This window comes from Scyliorhinus torazame, chromosome 17 (genome assembly GCF_047496885.1).
Source record: "Scyliorhinus torazame isolate Kashiwa2021f chromosome 17, sScyTor2.1, whole genome shotgun sequence".
In the NCBI taxonomy this organism is placed as follows: domain Eukaryota; kingdom Metazoa; phylum Chordata; class Chondrichthyes; order Carcharhiniformes; family Scyliorhinidae; genus Scyliorhinus; species Scyliorhinus torazame.
The window spans coordinates 74,100,497-74,123,860 of NC_092723.1; the positions used below are offsets into that span (position 1 = coordinate 74,100,497).

The 23,364-nt window shown below is 51.2% G+C and overlaps 1 protein-coding gene across 3 annotated transcripts in view; it reads left to right on the plus strand.

The window, feature by feature from the left end:
• Nucleotides 1-22,685, plus strand: part of LOC140393950 (bile acid receptor-like) — a 321,209-nt gene extending 298,524 nt beyond the window's left edge. For all 3 annotated transcript variants that reach the window (XM_072480640.1, XM_072480639.1, XM_072480638.1), the window contains 3 exons: nucleotides 5,023-5,151; nucleotides 13,568-13,681; nucleotides 21,333-22,685. In XM_072480640.1, coding sequence (XP_072336741.1) covers nucleotides 5,023-5,151; nucleotides 13,568-13,681; nucleotides 21,333-21,571 — 482 coding nt within the window. In that variant the 3' untranslated portion in view covers nucleotides 21,572-22,685. The remainder of the gene's footprint in view (nucleotides 1-5,022; nucleotides 5,152-13,567; nucleotides 13,682-21,332) is intronic.
• The last annotated feature ends 679 nt before the right edge of the window (nucleotides 22,686-23,364 follow it).

Sequence of the window (23,364 nt, forward strand, 5' to 3'; positions counted from 1 at the left end):
TCCCACCGAGGTGTGTGTATCTGTGCTGGTGGAGAGTGGGGGCGACAGCTGTGACGCGAGTATAACAGTAGCATTCTCGGAGCTCTCCTCCAAGGTGATCTCCTGGGAGGCTGGAGAGGGTACCACCCGGGAGGGCCGACACCAACAGCTGGAGGCCCAGCTGGAGAATGGACATGTGGTCAGTGGGAGGGATGGGTCAGTCAGTAAGGCAATGACAACTCACGTGTGACAGGTCCTCCGGATGGAGCCTGGTGGTTCCTCACCTATGCGTCATCCGTCGGCCTCTGTTTTGGTGACCGCTCTGTCCTCGGCCACCCCAGTCACCTCCAGGGCTCGCTCCTCGAAGGAGGTGAGGATTCTTAACTCTGGCACCTCACCACCAGTCTGGGCCCTCTCCTGGCGATGGGGTGACATTCCTGAGGAGACATAGAGAGGGCATCGTTAGCCATACACGTGGTTCACAGTGGTGGGAGGGGGGCATGTGAAGGAAGGGTTGGGAGAGTTGAAGGGAGAGGGGGGCAGAGGGAGGGTTGGAGGTTGAAGGGAGAGGGGGAGGAGGAAGGGTTGGAGGTTGCATGGAGAGTTGGGGGGGCTGGATGCGCGAGTGGGGGCATAAAGATCTCAGAGAGGGGGTGGGGGGGGGATTGGTGTTGATTCACTCGTGCTGCCTGGTGTAGGTCATTGACCCTTTCCGGCACTGGAGGCCAGTCCTCCTGGTAACACTCGCGGCGCTCACAGCCATCGCTACCTCACCCCAGGCAGCACTGGCTGTCCTGTGACTGACCTTCCAGGACCCTCGGGGGAACAGGACGTCCCTCCTGACATGGCCTGCACTGAGTCTAGGAGCTCCCCAGATCTGCATCCCCAAATCGTGGGGCCGGTCTCCTGGGCACCATTGTTGCAAGCTGGTTGGGGTTGATTGAGCAAGTGCTGCGCTCCCTTGTTAGTGGGGGCTGGCGAGCGCGGTGCTGGCCAATCAGCTAGTGAGCTTTCATTTGTGGTGAGATGCCTGGGAGGCCTCGTTAAGTGGACCAATTAACACTGAATAGCATTCCCGGCCTCATTGGATCTAGCACTGGGAAGCTCGTGGCAGTTGTTTTGTTATGCTCTTGACGTAGCATAAGCTGCTTCCTTGATGTGCACTCTGACAAAGGAAGGCTCAGACTTGGAGATAGCTTTAACACGTTTATTAAACTATCAACAATTCTCCTACTTGGATTCAACTCTACTGTTAATCCTTCTATAGCTACTCAGATTGACGAACCAGTCTGCTACAATCCACGTTGTGGGTGTGATGTTCAATCAACCCTGTGTCTGTATTCACTGAGTGTCTCCACTGGAAAGAGGAAGATCATGTGTGCTGTGTCCTTTTATATGGGTTGGTGTAATGCCCTCCTGTGGTAGTGTCACCTCTGTGTGTATCGTGAATGTCCATTGGTCATGTCCTACCTTACTGACCTATTGGTTGAATGTCTGTGTGTCATGTCTCTGGTGCTCCCTCTAGTGTCTAGCTAGTCTACATGTATTTACATTAACCCCGTGTGTACTTACAGCGATGCATATCACCACATCCCCCTTTTTTTCGTGTTACATATTTTCTGTACAGTGTTAAAGAAAATTGAACAAAAACAGGTAGATAAGTGATACTGTGTACAGGTTATGATGACTGTGACGACTATACAATAGTATACAAGACCAAATAATAGTTGTGATGACTTTGAGGATAAGACAATACAAAATAAAAGTTATGAGTCCAATAGTTCATGAATTTATATGGTCTAGTATGGAAGTGTCAATGGTGATGTTGTCATTCCCTTGTGAACGCCATCAGTGTCCTGCTGGTTGGTCATCAGGAGGTGTTCAAGTGTTCAAATCACTTCATTGACTGATTTGGAGTCAGTTGCTTTTTTTTTCGATGCTTATGGTAGCAATTCTTGTTGGCATCTGTCCTGAAAGCCATGTTGCCTATTGGTAGTGTAGCAAACGTGAATTGGTAAGATGCATCGTCCTGCCATGGTATGTCATTGTACTGAGCTGAGCAGTAACAGTGTCCCTCATGGGCAGAGTTGTACCATGTCTTACCAGTCGTAGTTCCATTGGTGTTGTTTTTGTCGTGCTTGTTGTCAACGCTGTTACCTTTGGTACACTTCTTGCTATTGTCTTTGATGTTGTTGTGGTTGATTTTGTTGCCAAGTTTGCTGCGCTCAAGGACCACACTCTGTGAATGATATGAGTCCTTCACACAGTTACTCGTGTTAGCGTGCTTTGTGGCATCTGTTTTCTTGAGCGTGCCATCACTGAGTTCGCGGCGCTCCCCATCTGGAGTCATGTCCGGCTTACCTGAATCAGCTTTGGCTCGTCGATGCTCCCCGTCTGGAGTCTGGTCTGTTTCACCTAAGTCAGTTTTGGCTTGTCGATGCTCCCCATTTGGAGTCTGGTCTGTTTCACCTGAGTCAGTTTTGGTTTCTTGATGCTCCCCATCCGGAATCATTTCAGGTTCACTTGCATCTTCTGAGGTTTCTTGATGCTCCCAGTCCGGAGTCAAAACAGTCAGGAATGCATTTGCTTGTGGAGAGGCTCGAGCGAATGAGGTTTGAAGTAATGTAGTGTCACCGGAGTCACGAGTAGTCTCACTGTGATTGTCAAGTGCCTCTGTACACACTAGCTGAGGTCTGGCACGTTGCACATCTTATATGGGAAGTGGGATGCCGTCGTCACTTGTCGCACATACAGTGGGTAGAGCCTCAGTGTGTTCTTGTTGTTCACTTGAGCTGGGTAGACTGTCAGAGTTTTCTTCTTGTTCACTGGAGTTTGGTAGACTGTCATAGTCTGCTTGCTGTACACTTGAGCGTGCCAGACTCTCATAGTCTTTCTGTTGTTCACTTGAGCATGGCAGACTTGCATCGTCTGCTGCTGGTTGCTCAGAGGAGGTTGCTAGACCCTCATGGTCTTGTTCATGCAAGACTGCGCTCTGGAGTCTTGCGTTGCATCTATCGCAGAGGCTGTCCACGAGCTCGCTGTGGAGGCTTGTGTCACTCCCTCTGTGGAGTCTTGCAGCGTTCCTTGTGTGGAATCGTGCATTGGTCTCGCTGTGGAGACTGTCATCACTTCTTGTGTAGAGGCTGAGGCCCTTTGTGGTGCGTGGACCACTCTCAGTGTGGAGTCGGGGACCCTTCGCGGTGCGTGGACCACTCTCTGTGTGGCAGCAGCCCGCTCTCTGTGGGCTTGTACCGCTCTCTGTCTCTTGGTGTCAGGCCGCAGCATAATCCTGCACTCACGAGTCGGGATGTCACATATGCTGGGCTGAAGATCCTCAAATCCGAAGAACACATCCGCGTCTGTGTCGGATTCTTCACTGTAGAACACATCTTGTTGCGGTTCGGATTTGGTACTGGGGTCGCCATCTCCAATGATAAAATCATCCTCTGAGTCGTAGTCTTCTAGGACCATATCATCACATTTTGTGTCGGAGCTGGCATTGGGCTCACGATGTCCAAAGAAGAATTCAAGGTCTGAGTCATAGTCTTCAAGGACTGTATCATCTCTTTGGGCGGTGCTAACTGCATGTTGCAGGGTTCTGCTGAGGTTACTTTCAGCTACTGGTCGAAGTTCAGGCATGGTGCTGTCATTCCAGGTGAAAGAATCTAGTTTTGAGGCTTTAACATTTTTTTTCTTGTTTTGGGACATTTCCCCTTTAAGTGGACGTGGTCCGGGACCTCTGACATCATGACGCTTGTGACGTAGAGCGTAGGAATGGATTGCGCATGCGCAGATCGATGTTCCTTTACTTTGCGCATTTCTCTCAACTGCACATGTGCGGTACCTTTTCCAAGATGGCCACCGATCAAAATTGTCATTCATTGCTTTGTTACCTCGGCCTCGTGGTGCGTATTGGCGCCTCTCTTACCGTTTTCCATTGGTTTGTTTGTGCTTTCCTCGCAGTATTGTTCGAATTTGTCCAGGATTGCCTGGAAGTCGCTCCTGTTTTGCCCTTTGGAGAACTTGAATGTTTTGAAGATTTCTTCTGCTCTGGCACCCGCGATGGGGAGCAGAAGCTCTGTATTTTCAGCAAAGACCACATCTTGTAGGTCGGCTGCTACCAGGAAGATCTCAAACCTTTGCTTGAATGCACGCCAGTTTGCACTGAGATTGCTGTGGCACCTGAGCCGCTGTGGAACCGGAATCGCGATCATCTTGCCTGGGTGTTGTTGCTGGTTATCACTGTTTGCTGAGTTGTAACTATATAGATTTAAACAGTTACTCACTGGAACCATGTTTTGTTATGCTCTTGATGTAGCATAAGCTGCTTCCTTGATGTGCACTCTGACAAAGGAAGGCTCAGACTTCGAGATAGCTTTAACACGTTTATTAAACTATTCACAATTCTCCTACTTAGATTCAACTGTACTGTTAATCCTTCTATAGCTACTCAGATTGATGAACCAGTCTGCTACAATCCACGTGGTGGGTGTGATGTTCAATCAACCCTGTGTCTGTACTCACTGAGTGTCTCCACTGGAAAGAGGAAGATCATGTGTGCTGTGTCCTTTTATATGGGTTGGTGTAATGCCCTCCTGTGGTAGTGTCACCTCTGTGTGTATCGTGAATGTCCATTGGTCATGTCCTACCTTACTGACCTATTGGTTGAATGTCTGTCTGTCATGTCTCTGGTGCTCCCTCTAGTGTCTAGCTAGTCTACATGTATTTACATTAACCCCGTGTGTACTTACAGCGATGCATATCACCACAGCAGTTCCCCCTCACTAACACACTGAGAAAGCTTTCTGGAGAATCACACCCAACATTAATAAGTAACCAATATTTTATGTTGTCTTGTTCAATCAATATTTTACATCAAATAACTCAATTTCCCCTCTTCTGAATTGCTTTGCTTTTGTAGATGTTTAAATATTCATTGATATACAAAACGTAAATCAGAAAGTTCTTTAATCACGCCATGGATTGCAGTCTGTGGTATCAGGCTATACCTGATTGGAACTCACTCTTTCCTTTGTTTTACAGACGCTGATCATTATTCCACACTCTCTGGGTGCTGTCATAACCAGTGTTTTGAAGAGCATATTCCAGCTGTTATGATGGAGCAGTCCCATCTGGATGAAGTCTCGATTATAGTTCCAAACTATACATTAGGTACCATCTTCCTATACAATTACTGTGTTGCAATAATTGTGATCAAGGCAATTACAACACACCTGATTTTATTTTTATTTTTAAAAGGGCAAATTATGTCGGCCTAGGATATTAACTGGGGAGCGAAAAATACCAATAAGTTTAAGAAAATAAGTTTAATTTTCTCAATGCATTAGAGATAACACGTTTCCAAGTATGAAAGGGTAGGAATTATGTGAATTCGCAGCAATGAAATCCTAATTACGACACACCCGATCAATTTTAAAAAGCAAAATACTGGAGATGCTGGAATAAAAACAATAAAGATGCGGATTAATCAGCAGATCTGACAGCATCAACGCAGAGAGGAACAGAGATAACGGGCGTGTTTCTCCATTTCATGACTAAGGGCAGGATTCTCGTCAGCTGACACCAAAATCGGGAAAGGCGTTGGGCGGAGAATCGGTCGTGAAGCCAAAATCATGGTGGGCGCCCAAATGCCATGATGTGGTGCACACAGCAGCATCAATGCGTTCTACTCCACACGTACAGTAAATGCTGTTTGCATATCATTAGCGGGCCTGACCCGGTATTCTCCGGGGCCTCCGCGATGCTCCACCTCCGTCGGGGGAGTTACTGACGGCAAGTTTCACTTGTGGTTTCAAAAATCGGGTAACAGGTGCCATGGCCGATGAGGGAGAGGAGACACAACCGGTCCTGCTGGGAGAGATAGGGGGCCGGGAGGGGTAGTGGGGGTTGTCGGAGAGTGACCAAGGGATGGGCCGTGGGGTCGGGGTGTCCAGACACGGACAGGCAGCAGGGACAGGCACCAGGGCCAGAGAACCCCACGGTGCCAGGCACCGAGGGGGCCAACGGTGCGGAGGTCGGAGTGCCTGGAGGAATGGCCGGGGGTGCATACCTGTCATCACGAAGGCCCTACATACTCACTTGGCACGATACATCAAATTCAATGTGGACCGATCCACCAGGATGCCCGGGCAGCGGGGTTCACCGTCAATGCCAAGTTCTGCACGTTCTCTCCGTGTCTGCGTGGGTTTCCTCCGGGTGCTCTGGTTTTCTCCCACAAGTCCCAAAAGACGTGCTGTTAGGTAATTTGGACATTCTGAATTTTCCCTCTGTGGAACCGAGCAGGCACCGGAATGTGGCGACTAGGGGCTTTTCACAGTAACTTCATTGCAGTGTTAATGTAAGCCTACTTGTGACAATAAATATTATTATATTATAAGATGCCCCAGGTCCAGGGAGTGAGCAACAGGATGCATGTCACCCTATAAGCACCGACGCATAACAGGTCGGTCTTCACCGGTACATGACAGTTCAAAAGTACTTCCACTCGATGGACGTGCAGCTGGTGTGTGACCATGAGATGCACATCATGCTTGCCTGCACCCGATACCTAGGCAGTGTGCAGATGCCTACATCCTGGCACACTCGGCAGTTCCTGACATCTTCGAGGCACACCCACACACTACCTTCTCGGCCCACTCCCTCCCATGAACAGCCCCCTGCACCACCCACGCCCCCACACCCTTGCAGCCCCCTCCGTGATTCCTAACTGCCTCACGGGCCCTCGGTTGGCAGTAACAGCAGGTCTGGTCCATGGTTTGGAGAATGATGACGACTTGCTCTGGGATGAGCTCTGGTGCTCCGCACCATTTGACAATGTTGGACTCCTGCCCACGGTCGCACTTTCCACCGTCCACCTGGGTGATCCCTGCATGTGAACTGGCCATTCCATCACACAGACCCACTGAACCCTTGGGGTGTGGCGGTGGGAAGGAGGCGGGTGGTGTGGCGGTGGGGGAGGGAGGTTTGGGGGTGGGGCACCAGAGCGATGACGATAGCTGAACTGGGGTCCCTGGCTCACGCCCACTCCCAACCTCCGCCCATCTCTCCCCCCACCCTCAGTCCCCCCCCTGTAGCCAGCCCTGCCCAGCCCTTCCCTCACACCCTTCTGATAGAGCACTGAGGCAGGTTGAAATGTTGTGAACAGATGTTTATTGTGCAACTGTGAACATATATTTGTGCCCCACCCCTATCGCTATCCTATGTGCTGCACCCGTGCTAACTTAACTGGTTCTAACTTTCTGGCCTTACGGGCCCTATTCACATCGAGGCGAATTCCCAGGCGGTACATCTGGAGTGGAGGCGGCCTGCTGCAATTCCCGCCCAATGACCTGGATCTGCTTTGGCAGCCGTCTTCTGGGGTGACCGCAGCTGGATGGGCCTGGCTGCTGCTCAGGTGTGGCAGGTGGCTTGGAGCCACCCTGTTCTGCCCTCTGCTCATCAGATGCACCAGGGGCAGGAAAGAGGAAGTCTGAGGTGCTCTGGTGTTCCAGCATCTCCCCGGTGAGAGTCACCGACATGGGTCCCATCACCTCCCCCTCCCTCAGGATGCCCGATGGCCCCCGCCTACTCCATAGGATGGGGGTGTGAACGGAACAAACTCCTGAGGCTCCCCGCCACCTGGCGCTGCCAGTCCTGGAGGCCTGCTCCCGCCCAGACCATGGTCCCGATACACGCAGTATGGTGCACAGGGAGTGGACCACCTCCCTCTGGGACTGCGCCACATCATGCTGTGACTCAGCCACAACCTTCTGGATCTCTTCTACATCAGCTCGTGACTGCGTCATCTCCCTCTGGGCCTGTGCCACATCAGTCAGCACCAGGGCAATGCCGCCGTGACTAGGCCATGCTCTGGAGAGCTGCTGAAATATCCAAGTGGCCCTGGTTCATGGCTGCCTGTGACAGCGCAGCCCTGTCCTGGACCTCGGCCACCGCCCGCACAGGGTGCCCCAGAAAACTTCGCCACATAATGCCTCCACTGCAGATGCTGCCCAGGCCTGGGTGGCGCACATATTCGGTACCTCCTCCTGCTCCTGCAGCAAGTTAGACTCCACCAACTGCATCTGCAGGTGCTGGATGGTTGCTGACACCCCCTCATGTAGTCCCTCGCTCTGCGACTGATCTCCACAATTGATGGGGCTGCCCTTACCAGAAGCCTAAAACCCGTCTGGACGGCAGCTAGTCCCTGGGGACCACCACCACCTAACATCACCCCCACAGCCCCCCTCCACCACCACCCTCACAGTACTCCCTGCACCATAACCCCCACACCGCCCCCACCAACCCCACACACCCCCTCCACCACCACCCTCACACTACTCCCTGCACCACAACCCCCACACCACCCCCACCACCCCCACACACCCCCTCCACCACTACCCTCACACCACTCCCTGCACCACAACCCCCACACCACCCCACCACCCCCCCACCACCACCCTCACACCACTCCCTGCACCACAACCCTCACATCACCCCCATCACCCACACACCCCACTACACCACTCCCTCCACCATCCCCCCGCACACCACCCCCACACCACCCCTAGCCCTTCTTCACCACCACAACCCCATCCACTACCTCACACCCCCACTCCATCACCACCACCTGACCACCACACCCAAACCCTGACCACCACCACCCTGATAGCCCATCTCCACCACTGCCACCCTCATACCGCACACTCCGCACTACCTCCCACCACCCCAAGCTGTGATCCAATTGTGCATCATGTCTTGTGTCTTACAGGATCTGCTGGTGATGAGGCAGGCCCTTCTGGTGCCCCCTGTGCACAACCACAACCCCAAGTGGAGAGCGGCGAGGAAGAGGACGCAGACAGCAACAGGAGCCCTCGACCCGCAGCCAGAGACACTCACCTAGGTTGGGTTGCTCCTGGGGCATTATCTGGTGCACACAATATATGTGCAGCGGTACAACAGGTCGGAGGACAGCCTGACCCCAGGGGCTAGCTGCCATCCAGAGGGGTCTTGGTCCTCTGGAAAGGGCGGTCCCATTGATAGTGGAGATGCAGAATCAGAGCCAGGGACTACATGAGGGGCTGTCAGCAACCATCCAACGCCTGCAGGTACATTTGGAGGAGTCCAACCACTTTCAGGGGCACGAGGCAGTGCTGGCAAAGCAACACCATAAGGGTGGCGTCAGCGGTGGAGGCCTTGGGGGCAAAACCTTCAGCCATGGGTCAGGATGTCTATGGCATGAGGCACTCTGTCTGGGCAGGAGCCAAGTCACAGGACAGGGTTGCCCTGTCACAGACAGCTATGTACCAGAGCCACCTGGACATTGCAGCGGCGTTCCAGAACTTGGCCCAGTCACAATGGATCATGGCTGAGGGCATCGGCGACATTGCCTGGGCACTGGGCGACATGAGAGGATCACAGAGGGAGGAGGCACAGTCACTGAATGTGGCACAGTCCAAGAGGGAGGTGGCCCAATCCCAGAGGGATGGAACATAGTCACTGGGTGATGTTGCTCATCCCAGAGGAAGTTGGCCCACTGCCTGTGCTCCATGGTCATGAGCATTGAAACCCTGGTCAAGACAGGAGTGGACCATTGGACTGGCAGCGCCAGGTGACAGGGGAACCCCAGGGGTTAGCCCCCCTCACAAGGAGTAGCCCACGGGTCATCGGGTACCCTGAGGGAGGATGAGGTGATGGGGCCCATGTTGGTGACTCGTGATGCCGGAACACCACAGCGCCTCGGTCACCTCCCTCTTGTCACAGGTGCATCTGATGGGCAGTGGGCAGAACAGGTTAACAGGTTGGCACCATGCCACCTAGGACACCCGAGTGACCGCCAGGCCCATTCAGGCCCGGTTGCTCCAGAGGACGGCCGCCATGCCAAAGGGTGGTAATCACAGCATGCCATCTCCACTCCTGATGTACCGCCTGGGGATGAGGTGCAATTCATGGTCACAACCAGCTGCATGTTCATTGAGTGGAACCCCTTTTGGTTTGTAAAAAGCGGCCTGTCATGGGCCGGTGCTCGTAGGGCAACATGCATCCCGTCGAGCACCCCTTGGTCCAGGGCAAATCGATGATGACGGCGAATCGGGCTGCCCGGGCATCCTGGTGGGCTCGGTCCACATTTAATTTGATATATTGTGCCGAAAGGGCACACAGGGCCTCAGTGATGGCCTGGATGCACTTGTGCACCGAAGTCTGCGAAATCTCGGACAAGTCCACACTCGCCGCCTGGAAGGACCCCGAGGCGCAGAGTTCAGAGCAACCGTCACATTGACGGCCACAGGGAGTGGGTGTGTCCCCCCCCCATACCCCCGCAGTTCCAGGTGTGCCATTATCCGACGTAAATGCCATATGGTGCCTGCTGAGCCGGAGTCTTCGATGGCATGCCCAGTCCAGCAGGTCCTCGAATGACAGGCGCTGCCGCTACACACGAGGTCTCATGCGGAGCTTCCTTCCCACCTCCTTCCCACCTCTTTCTCCTCGAGCTGTTAGGCAGCCAGCTCTCCATCTGGCTCCTGTTCCTCTCGGAAAGGCTTCGCCGCTGTAGGGTCCACCCGCTTTCGGGTCCTCCCCGAGCAACTCCTACTTGTACAGCCTTAGTGCATCCCCCAGGGCCGCGGCGGCTAGGATGAAGGCCTCCATTCCTGGTTAGATTCCAATCGCCATTGTTTGCAGGGGGTGAAAGGCAGATATGTTAGCATAGTGTGTACCCCCATGCCCAACCAGGTCCAACCAGCTACCCAGTGGCCCTGGCCTGCACTGCAGCCCCTCCCCCATTCCCACGCCCACTACCAGCCTTTATCCCTAGCACTCTGCCCCGCACCCGAGGGGCATCTGGCCCTGGCAACCGTCTCTGCTGACAGGCACTCGTCCCTACCGGCAGGAGTACCGGTGGCTGGCCCTACCCATGCCAGCGATACACTCAAATGCCTCGTCTGGTGCCCTCCTGTAGGGCTTCCTGTGAACGTTGCCCTAGGGTGGGCCACGTGATGGCCCGCCAGTGGGCGGCGCATGGTTGGTGGGGGGTGTTCGTAAGGCGGGGCAAGTGGAGTGTGGGGGTGATGGGGTGGGAGCACCCATAAGGCCGGCATCACTCTGCACAATCACGGTCCCTGGTGAGCAGCCCATGCCTGGATACCCCAGTTCTGGGGGTGGTCAGCCTGACCCCACAGCCCATCCCCTGGTAACCCCCTTCACCCCCCCACTTCCAGCGACAGGACGGGAAGCCCAAGGTCACACCTCTGGGAACATGTCCCTCAGCAGCCACGGCGCCTGTTTCCTGATTTTTAAAACCACAAGTGAAACTCGCTGTAAGTAATTCGTCCTGGCAGAAGCGGAGCATTGCGGAAACCCCAGAAAATACCGGGTCAGGCCTACTAATGAATTGCCAAAGGTGTTTACTGCACGTGCGGAATAGAATGCATTGACGCCGCAATCAAGGCACCGGAGCATGGCATTCTGATGGGCGCCAGGTGCCGACCATGATTTTCGCTTCACGCGTTTCGCGTTTCACGATTCTGGAGTCGCTGGATGGAGAAACCCACCCAAATTTCAGGCCATTGATATTTCATCAGAACCAGACAAAGTTTAATAGGTTTTAGGCAAGTACTGAAGCAGTGAAATGTTGGTCTTTAATGGGATGGAAGCTGTAGAAAATGACGAAAGGAATGAAGGTGTAAGACCACAGGAGATGGTAATGGGACAAGTGATGATAAAAAAAGATAGGTCTGGAGGAGGTGAAAATGAGGAAAAGCAAAATCATTACCTACAACTGCTACCAGAAAAAAATATGGGCAGAGGTTATCTTCTGACGTGTGGGAGGCTGTAATGCACCTAATTGTAATATGAGGTGCTGCTCCTCAAACGTACATTGAGCTTCTTTGAAATAGTGTAGGAAGTCAAGTACACAAACCTTCACCAAGGCTGGAAACGATATGCAGGCAAAGGTGGGGTAGAAGGGTGGAGTGGAACTGTGCAGGGCAGGCTGGCGAAGGCTGGAAAAGGGGGTAGAGTCTCCAGGGAAGGGGACAGAGTATTAAAGGAGGATGAATGTGTTGGAGGGCAGGGTCTGTGGTGTCGATAGTGGAGTCCAGGGGGATAACCCAGGGTACTGGGAACAATGACAGTCAGAAGGTGAAGTGGGATGTGGTGGGCTGGGAGGTTTAATGTCTGTGTTTGGCAGGTGTAGGTGACATCAGGTGATTCATGGAGGGGAACAAAATGGGTGCCATGGAAAATGGGAGGGGTCAGGGTGGGCATGGGTGGTAATGGGTCTTGTTGGCTCAAGTGGAAATGTATGTGGAGGTGGGTGATGATGGTGTCCAGGGTAACAGGTGGATGTTCAAGTGTGACAGAGGACAGAGTAAAGGTTACATTGGGTAGGTCAGTGCATTGAGGAGAAGATAGTAGGTGATAGAGGGAGGATAGACGGTGGTGGAGCATGTTTGGAAGGATATGTGCACCAGCAGCAGTCATATCAAAGTGGGTGGAGAGTCTTTTCTGGTGGGTGGAGTCTAAGGTCAGCACAATTGATGAATAAAGGGATACTCTAATAATCGTGAGGAAACTCTATGAGAATAATGCTCAGTTGTTATCCTCAGTTTATGATGAAGCCCACATTGTAGCAGTACCCCCGCTGGGCGTGAACCAGACTTGCATATTTAAATGCGTCTTTAAACTCATTCAAATGTGCTCAACCCATTCGAAGCCAGAAGGTGGGGTGGAAGGGTGGAGTGGAGGTAGTGCAGAGTAGGCTGGCGAAGGCTGAAAGAGGGATAGAGTCTCCGGGGAAGGGCACAAACCCTGTTGAGGGACTCTCCTGCTACTCTCCTTCGCCTGCATTATGTTTGCAGCTTTAGTGCAGGTTTGGGTATTGGCACACCAATGGTGGAATCAGAAACATGTGAACCAGATCCCGTCAGGTGCCACGGGCTGGGCTTCGGTCGGCAGCCGGCCCGAGAACAGTCCAAAAAAAGGCAAAACCAACGTCAACTAACTTAAAAGCCCAGGAAAGGCTTCCTTGCCACTTATGTATAGTCATGAACCAGAACGTTCTAAATTTCCACTGATGTGGTACTTAAATTGGAGGGAGAACAAAATTCCTGAGATATAAATGGGGTTCGCGACATATCTCCATGGGACACTGGACTCTCCTTTAAGGCACCATGACATGGTCAGGAGAACAAGATTCCAAACTAATTTCCCAATGTCAGGAAAATGATGTGGCCTCGTGCCAAATCCTGTCCCCCCCCCCCGCCCGGCCATGATTCCTGCTGCTAGCGAGAGCAGAAAATGCCCGCCAAATCTCGCTATGTTAAATGCGGCAAATTCCAGATGAGACTACACACGTCCTGATTTTTCCAACACTGGGCTACTATTTCATGAGAAGGGAGTGACATTTCAATTTATGCAAGTAAATGAACTCATCAAGTGTCACTATAGCTTCACCTTTTAGTGCTCATGTAATGTATTTTTATCCTATCTCCTAAACTTTTACACGTATCCAACACAATTCAGATATCATGCAACATATGTTTTATTGCAAAGTGAATTTGGAGAGCTTAGTATTGTTTCTCTGTATAACCAGGTACAGCTGAAGAATTTACAGCACCAATGTTCGATTTCTACAGAAGTATGGGGGAACTGAATGTGACAGACACTGAATATGCCTTACTTTCTGCAACCACAATTCTTTTTTCAGGTAAAAACAAAAATCACTAATTAAGTTACATTAGCGATGATTCTGAATCTGATGCAACCAAGCACCCATTTTATTTGAGATTGGCTCCAATGAAATAAAGCTGAAATGGTACAGAACTAACGGGTGTGATTTAACCAAAAAGTTTCAAAGTGTAGTAGCGAGCAGTGACGGCCGGGAGCTTCCCGATGCTCGGCCCAGTGAGGCCGTCACCACTATAAAACATTAATTGATTCACTTAATGAAGCCCCACAGGCTTCTCGCCACGAATGATGGTCCCAGCTGGCTTATTTGTTGGGACCACGCTCACCAACCCCCCGCTAACAAGGGAGAGCAGGGCTCAAACCATTCCTGAACAGCCAACCCCACACAGCTCACAGACATGCCTCTGAGAAGACCAGACCCACGATTCGGGGGTGCCGACCTAGGCAGATAATTGGATGAGGTCGAGGCCAGACGGAATGCCCTGTTCCCCAGAGGATCTTGGAGGGTCAGCCACAGGGTAGCCATGCCGCCTGGGAGGGAGTGGCATCGGCTGTCAGCTCGGGGAGCGTGGCCAGGAGGACTGGCACCCAGTGCCATAAGAAGATCAACGACCTCCACTGGGCCGTAACAGGTGGCTTGGCACCAGACCCCCAACATCCCACCCTACGAGAATGCACCTAGCTCCACCACCACCCAGCACCATTCCATGCCCCAACTCACCCATGTCCAGCCCCCTCTGTGCCCCGCAGGAGAAGTTGGCCCACAACAGATGAGAGAGGGCCCAGACGGGGTCCCGGATATCAAAGTCCTCACCCCCTATGATGAATGGGTCCTAGCAGTCGCGGGGGTGTCTGAGGACAGATCTGTCACCAATGTAGAGGTCAACGTATGGCACGGAGGTGAGGATCGAATGGCCCCCACCAAGATGAACTGTCACACATGAGTTGTTAATGCCATACACAATAACCCATCCCTCCCACTGACCACATGTCTACTCTCCCGCAGGATCCTCATCCGATGGCGACGGCCCATCCAGAGTGCTCTGAGGATGCCATTGTTGATGCATCACAGCTGTCATCCCTACCTTCCACCAGCACAGAGACACGCTCCTCGGTGGATAACGGTAGTGGACAGGCTTCTGAGGCACATTCTGGTGGCACCACACAGTTGCTGAACACCCAGGCGAGACAGCAGTCGGAGGTCTTCTGGATCCCAGGACCCAGCTGGGTCCCTGCCAGATGCTGAGCCTCTGGAGCAGGTTTACCTGGAGCTGATGCAGACGCTAGGGTGCAGTCGTGATGTTCAGAGGGGGACGCCAGCGACACTCCAGCAGATCCATAGCCGATTGGAAGAGTTCCAGAGGCTACAGGCAAGGGAGATGGCACTAGCAATGTGTGGCACCGAGGCCATCACTGCTCGGGTGGCGACCGCAGTGGAAAGCCTGACGCACAAAGTGAGCAGCATGAGTGGAGCTGACCCAAGTCGTGGCTCAGCCGGTGATGGCCATGGCTGAGCACCTCAACTTTGTCCCAGTCTCTAGAGGACGTGACCCAGCAGCAGGTGGACCTTGATGAGGCGCTGCGGGTCAAGTCCCAGTCTCAGGTGGGCATAGCCAAGGCACTGCAGAGTGTTCCAATGGCAGCTGGCTATTGCCGGCGCACTCCAGAGAATGCCCAAGTCACTGAGGAGCATTGCTGAGGGTGTCGACACTGTGCTGCAGACATTGGGGAGCCACCAGAGCTGATAGAGCCAGATGGCGCAGGGGCAGCCGGAGCTCGATCCAGCTGCACCTTCATCCCAAGGTGAACCCCAGAGCCCTGTGGGCACTGACCAGGAGGAAGGGGCGGTGGGTGCCAACTCAGAGCCACCCAACGGAGTGGCAACAGGACGTACCTGCTCCCTGAGCTCCACCCCAATGACAACGGCGCATCTCAGAGTCAACACCCGGAACAGGGTGGCACAGTGGGGCATGTGCCGTTGGCAAGGGCTTCGGAGCCCTCCAACCCCAGCGCGCCCGGAAGACACCTGCCAGATGCATCAAAGGCGCGGCAGGCTGCCTCCATCTCTGATGTGCATCCTGGGGACACATCTCAACACAGCGGTAGACCATGAGAGGCTAAGCAGGTCAAGGATCATTGAGAGGGCTTTAGGGGTGGGGGGTAAGGGGGGGGGGGGTGGTTGGCTGCATTGTGGAGGGAATGGTGGGGGCAGGATCTGGGAGGGGTCGGGAGAGTGGGGCCGCACCATCGAGGGATTGGGGTAGTTGGGGACACGTGTAAATTATTAAAAATTGTTGACCTCGATATGATGCCTCCGGTACCTTCTTTCGCAATGTGGGCCGAGCACCAATCCCATGCCGAAGTCCCTGGACATGAAGGTCTTGGATGCCTCTTCACCACCTCCCCACCACCCTGGCACACCACGTGTAGGTGATGGGTGTGAGCAAGGACTCATCAGGCAGGCAGGGGTCAAACTATGGCATTGAATGAGGAGCACCAGCGCTCAGCTCTCAGCAGGTTATCTTCACTCGCTGACAGTGCTAACACAGACCTATCACCCTGGAATGATGTTACACATCCCCTGGGAGGATGGGAAATGGTGGGAAAGGTGAACGGGGGGGGGGGCTGGGGAATGGTGGGGGGAGGGGGAAGGCTAAGGGATGGGGGTGGGGGGAGTTGGGGAGAGGGGAAATGATGGACGAGGCCATGCCTTATGTGAAGCGGGCCACGATGAGGGCCTTCCTGGCCCGACAAGCTTGTCGCCTGTCCTCCAGCATCTAGCTGGTCCTTTGGATCCCCCCTGGGTGCATCCTCCAGCCCCTCCTGGTCCAGCGCTTCCTCATCCTCGCCCTTCTCCTCGGACATGGCCACTTATTCCTCCCCCTCCACCTCCAGCACGTTGCCCTACTGTGCCAGGTTGTGGAGGACACAGCAGACCACCACAAAGTGGGCAATCCTCTGGGGGGTGTATTGCAGTGCACCACCAAGGCAGTCGCAGCATTGGAACCATATTTTGAGGAGTCCGACGTACCACTCAATAACAGCCCGCATGGCCGCATGGGCCTTGTTGTATCAGGTCTCCGCTTTGGACACAGGCCTCCATACTGCCTTCAATAGCCAGGTTCTCAGTGGGTACCCTTTACCCCCCAAGAGCCAACCAGCCATCCTGGGGTGGTCCTCAAAGAGGGTGGGGATGTCCGACTGTCACAGGACGTAGCTGTCATGCACACTCCCTGGGAAGCATGCACTTAGGTGCATGATCTTCATGTGATGGTCGAACAGGAGCTGTATGTTCAGGGAGTGGAATCCCTTCCTGTTATTGTAGGGCACTCTCATATGGCCTGGTGATTACGAGGCGACATGCATGCCATCCATTAGCCACTGGACCTGGAGCACCCCGTTGATTGCGGAGAATCCTGCTGCCCGGGCATCTTGTTGGGCTTGGTCCGAGTCAAAATTTATATAGACTGTGCCCGGGCAAACAAGACATCCCTGATTTTACGGGTGCACTTGTGGGATGTAGCTTGTGAGATGCCACACAAGTCTCTGCTCGAGCCCTGGAATGATCCTGAGGAGTAAACATTCAGGGCTGCGGTGATCTTGATGGCTACTGGGAGTGGGTCTCCTCCTCCTCCACGTGCTGACAAGCCCACGAGCACATGGCTCAGGTGCTGCACCGTCCCCTTGTTGCGGCAGAGCCTCCTGTGGCACACACTATCCATCATTTATTCAAAAGACCAGCGAAGCCTGTATACCTTGAGCCATCACGGGCCTCCCCATCTGGGTTCCTCCCTGGCCTGTTGGGCAGCCAGATCCGCAGGATGTGAGGCAGGGCCCTGCACATGGGCCGCTGCATCGAGCCTCTGTCAATGGTGCTGCTGCCAACTTCACTGCCATCTGGCCGCTGAGCCCGTTAGCAGCACTGCCAGGGCAGCTATTGCGGGGTCCACACTGTTTAATATCTGTAAGGAATTGGGAGAGGGTGTGAGACTGACAACCAGCGGTGTCTTCCACCCCGTGACCCTCCAGTTCCGCATTACTCCTCCCACCCCCCACCTAGCATGCCCTGCCCTTGCGCCCCTGGCCACAGCAGGGGCCCCTGCTCACCGAACCCCAGAACATGTACCCCAGACATCTACAAGTAACGTTACCTGGACCGGGCGCTGGTCCCCTCCCCGGTGCACACACACATCCCCTGGTCGTGAAAATGTCCCCAGTGCTGGGGCCTAGCTTTGGTTGCTCGGATTGTTGGGCGCTGCGTCCTTGGTGTTGCACCCCGTAGTGTTCAGGCACATTGTCCAGGCATCACCGCCTTTTAGGATGCTGGCTAATAACCCCCACAGGTTACATGGCCGTCTACCCACGGGGATACACTTGGGATGTGTGAACTGCTCGTTTAACTATGAATGCCAATTCCATATTAACAATAGCCTGCAACCGTTGTGGCCAGAGACCTCCGTGGTCAGTGGAGGTTATGGGTGGTCTGTGGGGCTGGCGGGCTGGGGCTGGGATTGCTGACGGAATGGGGCCACATGGTCCAGGAGTTGGCATGGCGATCCCGTGGGCGCTGAAACACCCATCATCCACCCCCCTCCAGCCCAGCCCAAGCAATGGGCGGCCACCCCTCCCTCCCACCCCGCAAACACCCCCCCCCCCCATCCCCCACTGATGGTGCCCAACCCCGACCGTGGCTGCCCCCCCACCCCCTCATGGCTCTCCCATCGACCTCCGCGCATCGGGGCAGCAACCCCAATGCCCCAGGCTCTTTGTCTTTGAGCGAAAATGGCTAGTCACCTCTTCAGGTCTCCGCAGCGGCCCTTCCGACAGCTTCACATTTTTAAAAAGGAGTACTAATTAGTGCCTGCATGACCACTTGCTGGGGAGGCCATTAATAAATTTTAACTTTTCTCTTAATTATCTTTATTGTTATAAGTAGGCTTACATTAACACTACAATGAGGTTACTGTAAAAAGCCCCCAGTCACCACATTCCGGCGCATGTTCGAGTACACAGAGTGAGAATTCAGAATGTCCAAATGACCTAACAGCACGTCTTTCGGGACTAGTGGGAGGAAACCGGAGCACCCGGAGGAAACCTACGCAGACACAGGATGAACGCGCAGACTCCGCAGACAGTGACCCAAGCCGGGACTCGAACCTTGGACCCTGGCGCTGTGAAGCAACAGTGCTAACACTGTGCTACCATGGCGCCCTGCATTAGATCACAGCGGAGGTGGCAGGGGGAGGGGTAGATAGGGATCACACCCATTAATTGCATGGAGATTGTGCTTAAGTGGTGAACAAAGAACAAAGAAAATTACAGCACAGGAACAGGCCCTTCGGCCCTCCCAGCCTGCGCCAATCCAGATCCTTTATCTAAACCTGTCACCTATTTTCCAAGGATCTACTTCCCTCTGTTCCCCGCCCGTTCATATATCTGTCTAGATGCATCTTAAATGATGCTATCGTGCCCACCTCTACCACCTCTGCTGGCAAAGTGTTGCAGGCACCCACCACCCTCTGTGTAAAAAACTTTCCACGCACCTCTCCCTTAAACTTTCCCCCTCTCACCTTGAAATCGTGACCCCTTGTAATTGACACCCCCACTCTTGGAAAAAGCTTGTTGCTATCCACCCTGTCCAGACTTCTCATAATTTTGTAGACCTCAATCAGGACCCCGCTCAACCTCCATCTTTCCAACGAAAACAATCCTAATCTACTCAACCTTTCTTCATAGCTAGCACCCTCCATTCCTGGTGAACCTCCTCTGCACCCTCTTTAAAGCATCCACATCCTTCTGGTAATGTGGCGACCAGAACTGCACGCAGTATTCCAAATGTGGCCTAACCAAAGTCCTATACAACTGTAACATGACCTGCCGACTCCTGTACTCAATACCCCGTCCGATGAAGGCAAGCATGCTGTATGCCTTCTTGGTGTTTATTGGTTTCTTGCCACGCTTCGGCGGGATCCGGACTTCGTCAACAGGAGCGGGTCAGTTAGATCGCAAACAATTGGTGCCTGGTGTGGTTCTCGATTTTGGCCTCTCCCACAATTTAACAACCTCATCACGTTATCATTTAAGCGCAACACGGCCATTAAATCGCGCCCAACATCTCTCAGCTGGGAAATTATGTTCTTTCCGTTTAAGTGGATCTGTATATGTGATAGGCAGAATCTGCATAAATAGTCTGTCATGATATTGCTCTGCTTGTAAAATTTTAATAGAAAAGTTATACATTGTATTTAGTTTAGTTCAGCTTATCCAACAACAACTTTTATTTATATAGTGCCTTAAACATAATGAAACATCACAAGGTACTCCACAGAAGCATTAGAGGATAAAGTATGACAGCGAGCCACCTAAGGGGATATTATGTCAGTTGATTAAATTTTGGTCAAAAAAGTAGGTTTGACTTTATTGGTTAGTCAGCATTTTCTAGTCAGAGCACAGAAAGAAGATTCATACAACACTGATAGGATTAGTTAGACTTCTTTCCCATTCACTTCAATGGAAGAAAAATATAGTAGGTAATAATCGGGATGTGCAAACCTTCCATGCATATTACATGGGTGACTGTGGGAGGTAGGATCAGTAAGATTGCGGATGACACAAAAATTGGCCAGGTGGTTAACAGTGAAGTTGAGTGTCTTGGGTTACAGGAAGATATAGATGGGATGGTCAAACGGGCAGATAAATGGCAGATGGAATTTAACCCCAAATATTGTGAGGTGAAGCACTTTGAAAGGAGTAATTTGACAAGGGGGTAATCAATGAACGGCCTGACACTCGGAAGTTCTGAGGCACAAAGGGACCTTGATGTGTTTGTCCATAGTTCTCTGAAGGCAGAAGGGCAGGTTAATAGGATGGTGAAAAAGGCATAAGGGTCACTTTCCTTTATCAATCGAGGCAAGGAGATCATGTTGGAGTTGTCTAGAACTCTGGTGAGGCCACAGCTGGAGTACTGTGTGCAATTCTGATCACCATATTATAAGAGGGATGTGATCGTGCTGGAGGAGGTGCAGAGGAGATTCACTAGGATGTTGCCTGGGATGGAACATGTAAGTTATGAAGAGAGGTTGAATAGTCTTGGGTTGTTTTCATTGATCAGAGAAGACTAAGAGGTGACCTGATTAAGGTGTACAAGATCATAAGGATCATAAGATCCACCTGGACAGGGTGGATAGTGAGCAGCTCTTCCCCTTAGTTGAAGGGTCAGTCACGAGGGGCACAAGTTCAAGCTGAGGGCAGGAGGTTTCGGGGAGATTTGAGAAAATATCTTTTTACCCAGAGGGTGGTGACGGTCTGGAATGCACTGCATGGGAGGATGGTAGAAGCGGCTTGCCTCACATCCTTTAAAAAGTACCTGGATGAGCACTTGGTACATCATAACATTCAAGGTTATGGACCAAGTGCTGGCAAATGCGATTAGGTAGGTAGGTCAGGTGTTTTTCATGTGTCAGTGCAGACTCTAAGGGCCAAAGGACCTCTTCAACACTGTGTGATTCTGTGATTCCACTAGGTTTTATTTTCCATGCTGTACCCAGGCAATCTATTACACCTTGGCTGAAAGATGAAAAACAACCCCATGTTCTTTCACATTTGTAGTCAAATTACAGTATGCCAGGTTTGCTTGCTCACATCTCATGGTTATTTTTGTTGTTCTGTAGATAGACCCTATATAAAGAATAAAGTCCATGTAGAAAATCTACAGGAGCCTCTTTTGGAGATTTTATACAAGTACTCCAAGATCTATCATCCAGAGAGTCCACAACGCTTTGCTCGGCTGTTGGGTCGCCTTACTCAACTTAGAACCCTTAGCCACAACCATTCAGAAGTGTTGATGTCATGGAAGATGAAGGATCAGAAACTTACACCCTTGCTCTGTGAAATTTGGGATGTACAGTAAAGGATTATCACAGAATTTGATAGGTGTTTTTGGACTGGTCAGTTCAACTTGCAAACCAAGCTTATTTTTTGTAGTGCAAAACCACAAAAACTTATTGATGTAAGATTTCACTTTCATTTTCATCAGTTAGCAGCTACTATGTCAGATTACATGGAAGGTACATCTAGTTATTGAATATAACGAGTCTAGTTATTACAGTAATTGAGGCTTTTGCTTTTATATGTAACTTTTGTTTACTTTTTTGACCAACAGCGCTTATTTGGTTTGTCACCAATTGCTTTGCCATTATATTTTTACTTTGTAAAGCATTTTTTCTCAATCAGAGTAAGACTGGCCTGCCAGTAATTAGGACAGTTTGTAATTCACATTCTTGACACAAGACCAGGCGTTTGCTGGGAAAGCTTAGGCTGAGCACCAGCTCAAAAGCATTTTTTTTTTAGATAGTCACATCCCCAAATGCGCCTAAATTCCCAAATAATCTGTTTTTAATACGGACATGAATTTACATAAAATACTACAAAATATTAGAGTAAATATATGAAATGACAGAATCACCAAAGATTCATTTCAATCTGTTTTCGCAAATTTGTATGCGAGTGTTTTACAGATGAAAATGCAACATACCTTCAACTGCAATAAATTAAGAATATTCAAGAAGCTATTATGCCATACATTGTTTGTGAATTTTAATTGGCATTTGTAGAATTTATTATGAGTGAGGAGCTTTAGGGACTTCCACCTGGAGCAAATTTTTCAATAGGAAAATATTAAAATGATAACAATATGCTGTAAGACAAACTAAATGAATAGCTGGGCATGACACCACAAGGTCATTTAATTGTCAATAGTTTCTAATGCTTTCTGATAAGTTTAAATCTGTATTTCAGAACTGTATTGTGACACTCTTCATGGGTAACCCATGTTATATGTAATGTCAAAACTCAATTTGTAAATATTAGTTAAATACACAAAATCACAAGTGTCTGATAGACAATGATCTTATGTATATGCCTGTGATTACCTGACAGCTTAAAACTCTCACATCATCATGTTAGAACAATATTTGGTGGTGTTATGTGTATTCACTGAATAAAATGAGCCATTATATAATACATGTATATCGCTGAATATTCTGACTAAAAGTCATCACCTCTGTTTAATAAAAAACTGATAATAGGAACTCTCTAGATGGGGAAAGCAAATGTACAAACTAGCATTTGCACAAAGCACTGGACTACTAAATTGATTATTGAAAATGAATGGCTGAAAAGTTCAGAAACAATTCCATGTTGCCTCATGTATTTAGAATACTGTTGTGGCTTTGCAATGTGTTAGGGCGCACCGTTTTACCAACTTCTCCTGTCAACCATAATATGGCACAATTGCTAAGTAAAGTGGTATTGGTTCCCTACAGAAAGTCAAGTGAGTGAGGTAGTCAAACCAAGTTCTTTTCATGTAACTTGAGGCAGCTGACTAAACAGCAACACTAAGAAGGTATGGAAGCAAATTCCTTATCAGGTATTGGAGTATAACAGCGAGGAATATCAAATAAAAATGAAAGAAAGAAATGGGAAAGATTAAACAGCACATCAAAGCTCAACCTTTTTGAATCCACCCCATATCCTGCTTCTCAAACTCATATCCGGCTGCATAAAAATTACCCATGAAGGTCAAAGCAAATTACTGCAGATGATGGAATTTGAAACAAAAAGTACTGGACAATCTCAGGTCTGACAGCATCTGTGGAGAGAAAGGGGAGCTAATGTTTCGAGTCTGGATGACTGATAAAGAGT